Genomic DNA, 9,983 nt, shown 5'->3' on the forward strand with positions numbered 1-9,983 from the left:
TCATTTTCCTTACAATCTCCCCCAACCAATATTCTATCAGTGGTTTCTAATTCTCGTCGTCTACGGCGAGTGACTTTTGCGGTCTTCAAAACCTTGTTTGGCGAGGGTGTTTACAGGTGTTCCTTTTCTTTGCTTTCTTTTTAGTGCGATTTCTTTGATGTCTTTTCAATGCGATCTCCGAGTTTTTGCAGGCTGTGGACGCTGGAAGGAAGAAGACGATCAATTTGGTCTTTAATGTACTCTTTTTTTCTTAGAGATCGTTTTGTGTCTTATCGTCTATTTTTTTGTATTGGTCTTTCTTTTTCTTCATATATACTCCCTCCGTCAACGAAAGAATGCAATTCTCGCTTTCCAAGAAGTCAATCAATTTAAACTTTGACAAAATTATATAAAAAATACTAATACTCCTAATGCAAAATTAGTATCATTAGATTAGTCATATAATATATTTTCATAATAAAATTATTTGGAGACATAAATATTAATATTATTTACTATAAACTTGGTCCAACTTGAACTACTTTAACCGACACGAATCTCATAATTACATTCTTTTCTGGACCGAGGGAGTATAAGATGTGAGACACTCTTTTGAGTGTCATTATAAAAAAAAGAATAATCAATGATTTGGCCAGTGTTTTTTTAGTGCTCTTGGAAATAAACTATTGATAAATTGTGAATTACACAGCGTTCTGTTTGTGGGAGTAATACTTGCCTAGTTCAGTCTTCCAGATATCAGTTATCAATTCCCGATTGTTACATGTTTTCGAATGGGTACCTCTAACCTGTGACCCAATCTCAATTGACAGAATTGCTTCCAACATTCTAATACTGAGGTGTCGTTTGATGTTCAGGGCGGCTCTAGCCCCAGCTTCTTCTTGACGAGGAATCGTTTTTCTTTCTCTCGAAATAAACTAAAAAACACTAAAGCAAAAATAGTCACTATTTTTGGTTTCACAGACAATATGATGTATAACAAGTCAAAACCATGCCAAAATGTCTCTACGAAAGCGACCTCTATGCAGTAGGCATGAACTCATGGAGACGGGCAGTGGTGTTACGTTCCCGATTTCTGACCGGATATGTTCACCGTTCAGGCTGCGGAATTAGGACGCGTAAGAGCTGGAACAGAGCTTTTCCGTCTAATAAGGCATCTCCGTACAGTGTTAATGTTATTATTCCGACTATTATTACTGTGGTACATACATGTGTTTCAAGTGATAGTGCCTCGTTTCGGCAGTGCTCATCAACGGTCAAACAGTAGTACGTTTTTTACCTGATATATTAAGGCGTATATAGATAGAACAGATGACAACACAAGTATGAAGCATCCTAACTAGGGCGGGCTATACAGGCATAACTTCAGTACATGATGATCTATGGAGACGCCCTAGCGGTCGCAGGCGCATATCTGGAACTTCCCTGAGACCATTTGTAGGGCGTTTCCGTTCTCAAGAGACGACTTCAGGAATGAGCTTCTGCAGGGCCAGCTTGTTTGTGTTCAGCAAACAACGTAGCAACAGATTCCAGTCACGTCAAATATATACCTGCAATGAGGAGCGGTTGGCCTGTGAATCCAGTTTATGAAAAGGTAAGGCGTTCCTGGGCATGCTTCCTATTCACATGGTCTTCTCATAAAAAATACCAACTAAGCATATTGCGTTTTGAGTCAGCTCAACTCCTGTGCAACTCATGAATGTATGATGATAAAATTAACCAAGGTGTACCTTTATTGTGGTTGCAGGAGTGAAACTTCTATCTCTTGTAAAGTCTTTCCCTTTGTTTCTACCACATGGCGCCGCACAAATATTGAGGCTACCACGCAGAATGACGAAAATATTGTGTAGAGAAGCTGTGGACCAAGTTGCTCCAGAAGACGCAAGAACAGCAAACTAACAAAGAAGTTCACAATCTGCCAAAGTTACATTCAAGGATTGGATGTCAATGAGATATATCATTTTAACTCTGAAAAATAACTCAAGAAACATGGATAAAACCATCTATAAAAAACAAGCACAAGTGTAGACCACTCTTGCTAGTTTGGACTTTAATTGTTAGGAGAAAAAAGTTTTTTCTTTAGCCCATAGTCACTAGTGACTAGTTAGTTGATACTCATCTACACAAACAACAAGAAACCCAAAGACCAAAACATTTTTTAGAGAGATTAAAGGCAAACTCTATCCTATACAGAGTACTTCTGGCATAAATCAAAATTATGAGTTGAAATTTCAAGTACCAGCACCAACTACATACTTCCAAATTAACTTTCAATTCTTTCATGTGGTATGTAGGCATGTAGCATATATAAAACTATGGAAATGGAATGTGGTAGATAAAGGAATGGCAGACAAAAGGTGCAGGAGGTGGGGCACACTCTTACGGTCTTATAAGAAAACATTAGCAGAAGACATGCTATGCCAATCTCCAACCATTTTGCGCATTCAGGTTGATTAAACAGTTTGGCACCCTTATACACCTTGTGACTAAAGCTGGGTTCCATCTAGCTGCTGTCACGACCTCTCCATTTATCAGTGCTATCAGCACTTAGGCCATTTACCACCAATCAAAAATTTAACTGGATTAAGGTGGCAAAAGCAACAACAACAACAAAGCCTTTAAGTCCCAAACAAGTTGGGGTAGGCTAGAGTTGAAACCCAACAGAAGCAATCAAGGTTCAGGCACGTGAATAGCTGTCTTCCAAGCACTCCTATCTAAGGCTAAGTCTTTGGGTATATTCCATCCTTTCAAGTCTCCTTTTATTGCCTCTACCCAAGTCAACTTCGGTCTTCCTCTGCCTCTCTTCACGTTACTATCCTAACTTAGGATTCCACTACGCACCGGTGCATCTGGAGGTCTCCGTTGCACATGTCCAAACCATCTCAACCGGTGTTGGACAAGCTTTTCTTCAATTGGCGCTACCCCTAATCTCTCACGTATATCATCGTTCCGAACTCGATCCCTTCTTGTATGACCGCAAATCCAACGCAACATACGCATTTCCGCGACACTTGGCTGTTGAATATGTTTCGTAGGCCAACATTCTGCACCATACAACATAGCAGGTCTAATCGTCGTCCTATAAAACTTGCCTTTTAGCTTCTGTGGTACCCTTTTGTCACATAGGACACCAGACGCTTGCCGCCACTTCATCCACCCTGCTTTGATTCTATAGCTAACATCTTCATCAATATCCCCGTCCCTCTGTAGCATTGATCCTAAATATCGAAAGGTATCCTTCCTAGGCACTACTTGACCTTCCAAACTAACATCTTCCTCCTCCCAAGTAGTAGTGCCGAAGTCACATCTCATATACTCAGTTTTAGTTCTACTAAGTCTAAAACCTTTGGACTCCAAAGTCTCCCGCCATAACTCCAGTTTCTGATTCACTCCTGTCCGGCTTTCATCAACTAGCACTACATCGTCCGCGAAAAGCATACACCAAGGGATGTCCCCTTTTATGTCCCTTGTGACCTCATCCATCACTAAAGCAAACAAATAAGGGCTCAAAGCTGACCCTTGATGTAGTCCTATCCTAATCGGGAAGTCATCCGTGTCTCCATCACTTGTTCGAACTCTAGTCACAACATTGTTATACATGTCCTTAATGAGCCCGACGTACTTCGTTGGGACTTTATGTTTGTCCAACACCCACCACATAACATTCCTTGGTATTTTATCATAAGCCTTCTCCAAGTCAATAAAAACCATGTGTAGGTCCTTCTTCTTCTCCCTATACCGCTCCATAACTTGTCTTATTAAGAAAATGGCTTCCATGGTTGACCTTCCGGGCATGAAACCAAATTGGTTCATAGAGACCCGCGTTATTGCTCTCAAGCGATGCTCGATAACTCTCTCCCATAGCTTCATAGTATGGCTCATCAACTTAATTCCTCGGTAATTTGTACAACTTTGAATATCCCCTTTATTCTTGTAGATCGGTACCAATATACTTCTCCTCCACTCATCAGGCATCTTGTTCGATCGAAAAATATGGTTGAACAGCTTGGTTAACCATACTACAGCTATATCCCCAAGGCATCTCCACACCTCGATTGGGATACCATCCGGTCCCATCGCCTTACCTCCTTTCATCCTTTTCAACGCCTCTCTGACCTCAGATTCTTGAATTCTCCGCACAAAGCGCCTATTGGTGTCATCAAAAGAGTCATCCAACTGAAAGATTGTGTCCATATTCTCACCATTGAACAATTTGTCAAAATACTCTTGCCATCGATGTCGGATCTCATCCTCCTTTACCAAGAGATGCTCCCTTTCATCCTTAATGCACTTAACTTGGTTGAAGTCCCGTGTCTTTCTCTCACGAACCCTAGCCATCCTATAAATGTCCTTCTCTCCTTCCTTCGTAAAAATTATTTCTGTGAGGCTTCAAAATCTATGAAATACAAGCCTAGACTATCCACACCTCAATCCAGAAACATTTCGACACAATAAGGCCCCTTTTCATTTCTGTGTTAGTTTATGAGTTTGATCCCAAATCAACTAAACAAAAGGCTAGACATTTTAGAGATATATAATGTACAATTCTTCCATACTGGTATGCTTCTTTTCCATCTAACAATTCACATGCGTGCCTGATATCATGGCTCATGGAGTTCTTACCCAATGTACAGACATGCAGAGAGCCATAGCCTTAGCCCGGATTTTATTGGGGAAAATCTCAGGCAAAAGAAGTCCTGGGACTGGGCCTGCTCCTAGTGAAAATGACAAGACAAACCTGCGAAAATCCTAGTCGTAAGTAACTGGACCAAAAAATTTACAAAAGCTATACTCATAAAAAGTAAACCACAATTGTCAAACAGAACAGGTGTGCTATGAACATAAAGGCAAATGACAGAATTTTAGCTTCTGGTATACAATTCAACCAATTCGAAAATAGTAAATACATATGGAGAACTGCTATGCAGCTTAGGTGATACAACATCATTAGGGAAAACAGATATCAAGAATGACAATGGAACACGTACAGTACCGATCTACTATGCTATTAGACAAAGATCAACCAGTAATTCAATCTCCTACACAGTAGCAATCAATAATGGAAGTAGTAGAGGTGTGGTCAAGACAACATCAAGCAAAATAAAAAAAATTAAAAACATGATCTGAACGTTTCATAGCCAATATAAAGTGACTTCCATTTATTACCAAGTTTTATAAGAACATAATCATCTAGGACAAATTAATGTAGAATGTTAGTATGAGGTACCAGAGGCAGATGTTTCAATTAGTTCAGTTCCATATGAAACACACAGAGAACTAAGCTACAAAATGTATCACGCTTGGAACTTACAACAGAATGCCACCAACTGAAAGATATACACTTGTAGAACCAAGATACTGACGGTTTGCTCCAACAGCCTGAAGCCCCATTGCAAAAGCCTATACCAGTAAAGTGCTGTCAGTGATGTTCAACATATTTTTTACTTTTTCAGTGTTTGCAATTTTTTGATAAAAAAGTGCCATTTATCATGGTCGCTTACCATCCCAAGGAAACTCCCTGAAAGAAGCACTTTTCTACCTAGCTTGTCCATTAGAAGCATTGCTACAATTGAGCCTGCAAGACAGCACACAAAAAATAAGTCATCTGATAAAATGAACATAATAACACTGTACAAGAACAACTTTGAGCGCACCTGATAGATTTGAAATCCCCATGCATATGTTGGCAAGGTTAGAGGGCACCCCCACACTTCTGAACACAGTTGATGAGAAATAGAACACAGAATTTATGCCAGATAACTGTTGTAAAGCAAAGAGCGTTGTGCCAATAAAAACAACTGTACCAAAAAAGGGACTTGTAATGAACAAACTTCACGGCCAGACTGAACTCAGGTTATTAGAAGTGCATAAATGCAACAAAAAGAATAACAGAATAGCTTGTACCATTAAAGTGGCGACCATAGAACAACTCTGAGTACTTCACACTTTCTCCATCATCTCCTCTTTCAGATCTAGAAAGTTCTGCCATGGCAGATTTTACATGAAGGGGGCCTAGAAGCTTTTCAAATTGCATCTCTGCTTCACTCATTCTTCCACACTGCATACAAGAACAGGCCTCATCAAATCACTCTGGAGTCTCGAAGTCTCAAATATTTTTTTTATCAAACACACAGGAGACTGTACAGGGTAATGTGTACTTAATACGGTCTACTTGTTATTTCTTATTAGCTATTTGAGGTGTTAATTAGCATCAAACTTGCAGCTAGTGACTAAATACGCTAGCATTTGTGTACACGTTGATCTCCATAAGGCAAATTGGCCCCTCCTACAAGTTGTTCCTAGCTACGACACTGCTCAAGTTGTAAGGCTCGAACACAAGAACACACATACACAAACCACATATATCAATTCATACAAACAGTCACTGGCAGAGCTTGACCAAATGGGCCATGGCCCTCCCTAATTTTCCATATTGCTTTGAAGTTTTATACTTAATCATGCTTAAACACTGCTAACCTGGCTATTTTAGCACTAGTGGCCCCAACATTTATGTGAAGCTTCACCACTGCATACAGTTAGTGGCTTTGACAATCAATATATCGCATCATAGTCATTATGAAGTATGCTGTACTAAATACTGAAGCAACATGAGACATGAGGTTCGTCGACCCGTGCCATTCATGTAACCCAACCATTTTCAACGAGTAAAAGAAAAACAGCAGCATTCATATGGGTGACCAAAGAAACAAACATGCATGTTTGACTTGATAAATCAGAAACATAGCATAGAAACCAAGCAATGTGCCAAAGCAGAAGTACCTTATAGAGCCACTGGGGGCTCTCAGCACAAAACTCCATACCAAGAGCTTGTAAAGTCGCTGGGATAGTGGCAACCCAGAAACACACTCTCCACCTGCCAACGGCAATAATAACATTGGTACAGATAAATTTCACAAATATGAAATTCAAAAGGCATGTAAAGGACTAAAACAGAAAGCTTCTAACCATCCATCGATATCTTTGACAGGTGTACCAATTAGGAGTGATACTATAATTCCAAGGCAGGTTGCAATCTGAACAAAGCTACCATATGTACCCCTCACCGTAGGAGGAGAAACCTGCATTCCATCAGAGGTGGACATAGACAAAGAACCAGATGAAAATTATATCAGAATGGAAGGTAAACCATATGAGAACTTTACAATAGTCATTTGAGAAAACACGATCTACATACCTCCGTTATATAAAGTGAAGCAACTGGTGGACCCAATCCCATCCCTGTTCCTACCAAAAATCTTCCGAGGAGCATACCCTCCAAACTATTGGTGAGAGCACTGCAATTGTATGGTATTGTTTTAGTTACTTCTCATCATTAGCAATATTCTTACTCTAGGGCTTCTATGAGTGGCCAAGGAGCTTTCACCAGGCCCACATGAAAATGTAACAGGTAAGCTAAGTTTACCCCATATTTGGAAGAACTGCACGGTTCTTACAGGACCATTACATTATGTTACTTTACATCATTGTTCAGTTACTTTTTGTTAATAAGGAAAATTGTGTTGTTTCTTTGGCTGGGCGAGGAGCTTCCTGTGCCCAGATGATACCACAACAAGTAGACTCCCACGTACCTCATATTCGTGGTTCATCTCCTAAATCTTAATAAAGTTAAATTGTAAAAAAAAACTCAACGATTAATTCATGGATTACTCAAGCAGTGCCTGTAAAAAAAGAGGTAGATATTTTACCCACAATTCAACTTTTCAGCAATTCTACAGAAGCAACGATAGACCGGCAACCAGTCAGCAGGACACTAGTCCAAGAGACCAATTCACCAGCAAGGCAGTCACCAGATGGTACACCCAAGGTCCAAGTAGTAGTACTTAATTGTTTGACAAAAAACAGACAACTTCCACTGACTCAACCAAAGAATAATGACTCTAAAAAAAACAAAGAATAATGAATGCTAGCAAGTGGCGCTTAAATACAACATTAAACCAATCAGAGACAGGATCTAGTGAAAGTGAAACAACAACAACAACAAAGCCTTTAAGTCCCAAACAAGTTGGGGTAGGCTAGAGTTGAAACCCAGCAAAAGCAATCAAGGTTCAGGCACGTGAATAGCTGTTTTCCAAGCACTCCTATCTAAGGCCTAAGTCTTTGGGTATATTCCATCCTATCAAGTCTCCTTTTATTGCCTCTACCCAAGTCAACTTCAGTCTTCCTCTGCCTCTCTTCACGTTACTATCCTGGCTTAGGATTCCACTACATACCTGGTGCCTCTGGATGTCTCCGTTGGACATGTCCAAACCATCTCAACCGGTGTTGGACAAGCTTTTCTTCAATTGGTGCTACCCCTAATCTATCACGTATATCACGTATATCTAGTGAAAGTGAAAGTGAAAGTGAAAGACAAATCAAGTGGCACATGATGTCACCTTATGGCAGCACCAATGATCATAGGCAGTGCACTGAGCTGGAACGCACGGCGTCGCCCAATCCCGTCGGCGATGGAGCCGCTGAAGAGGCACCCAACAAAAGCTCCTCCCAAGCAGATACTCACCACGAGCCCTGCACCCAACAGAAGCACAAGCACAACTCGAGTATAACAAGTAAATAAACTGACCAAAACCACTACAATTAACAGAAGAAATGCCCCCGTACCTTCAGCAAGCGTGTTGCCGGTGAAGCCAAGGTCAGTGGAGATGCTCTCCAAGGGCTCGTTCACCACCCTGCGTCATCACCATCACGGCACCAAATGAGGCACAGAGTTCAGATGAGGGCAACAGAGCCATCAGAAGTGCAGAAAACGTGGGCGGAAGGGCACGCACCCGGAGTGGTATCCAAAGAGGAACGAGGTGAGCGTGGCGACACAGACATGCGGCAAGGACATGCGCCACGACGGCCCCGCGCCGCCGCCGCCGCCGCGCCGCTGTCCGTCATTCTCACTGCGGAAATGGAAATGGAAACGGAAATGGGAAAAGGAAATGAGATTCAAATCTCACCATAAATTAACCAAGTGGTAAGAGGAACGGGGGGAAACCGAGCGGGGTACGAACTTGGCGTCTCGACGTCGGGTTCCATGGCTGTTTCCCTGGATGGCACGCGCTTGTAGACGGAGGAGTTAAGCTTCCACCGCATCGCCGCTGATTACACAGAGACCAATAAGCGATTAAGCGATTCGGCCGCAGAACCAGTGCAGCATGGGGAAGGGATTGGAGGGTTCGGGAATGAGGACCCGAGAGAGAGAGAGAGATCTAGGCCGGTCCCAGGGGAGGAAGGTGACTAGGTGAGCGACGTGGGAGGAGGAAGGGGCGGCCGGGCGGGTCGGTGTATTAATAGCGGCGGTTAAGTAAATTAATCGGGAGTCGGAGGCTTGTTTACCTGGCCACCGCGTGCGCCTGCATCAGATCGCGCGGGGGAGGCGACGTGTCCGCCGTGCGGTGCTGGTGCAGTGAGGGCGGAGGCGGCGCCGGATCTGGGGAGGACGGAGGGAGCCGAGGGATTGCTTCGGCGTTGGTTAGTCAGATGATGATTGATCCCGGGCGGGTGGGTTTGGCGAGGGAGCACGGAGACCGAGAGGAGGGTGGTGGAGCGTGGAGGCCTGCCTGGCGAGCTGCCGGCGCGGAGATCGCAGGGTGGGTGGGGTGGGGGGAAAGGGCGAAGGGGAGCTTGGGGAGGCTGTGCCGTGATGAGGTCGTGCTGCCAGGCCAACACGGGGGTGACATGCTGGCAGGAGCACATGCTGGCAGGAGCGCACGGCGGAGGGGAAGGACAATTGCGTTCTAGCCCTTGATATTATTAAATTTACTCGGAACAAACGCTATGTTCGGCCTAGGGCTAAATCGGATGGCTGGGCTGGTTTTGGAGCCCAGCCGGCCGAACAACTGACGTAAAAGCCGACCGGCTGGCGTATTCAACTCCATCGGTCGTTCCGTTCCCCCGATAGCCGCTAGGGCTTGCGCTCGGTCGCCCCACAGCTTCTCTCCTCCGCGCAGGCCGCGACGGCCGTGAGCTCCGCTTCGCCG

At 43.2% G+C, this 9,983-nt stretch overlaps 1 protein-coding gene across 1 annotated transcript; it reads right to left on the reverse strand.

Annotated features, from left to right (window-relative positions):
* Positions 1-1,248: 1,248 nt before the first annotated feature.
* Positions 1,249-9,612, reverse strand: LOC136466988 (probable plastidic glucose transporter 2). Its single transcript, XM_066465541.1, is given in 16 exon segments — positions 1,249-1,547; positions 1,728-1,912; positions 4,621-4,735; positions 5,309-5,397; positions 5,499-5,572; positions 5,652-5,795; positions 5,902-6,055; positions 6,778-6,871; positions 6,964-7,076; positions 7,193-7,292; positions 8,394-8,526; positions 8,620-8,687; positions 8,787-8,883; positions 8,886-8,903; positions 9,015-9,101; positions 9,340-9,612. Coding segments are annotated over 14 exon segments (1,464 nt in total). The 5' UTR covers positions 9,097-9,101; positions 9,340-9,612; the 3' UTR covers positions 1,249-1,547; positions 1,728-1,729.
* Positions 9,613-9,983: the final 371 nt, after the last annotated feature.

Source organism: Miscanthus floridulus, chromosome 7 (assembly GCF_019320115.1).
Source record: "Miscanthus floridulus cultivar M001 chromosome 7, ASM1932011v1, whole genome shotgun sequence".
NCBI classification, from domain to species: domain Eukaryota; kingdom Viridiplantae; phylum Streptophyta; class Magnoliopsida; order Poales; family Poaceae; genus Miscanthus; species Miscanthus floridulus.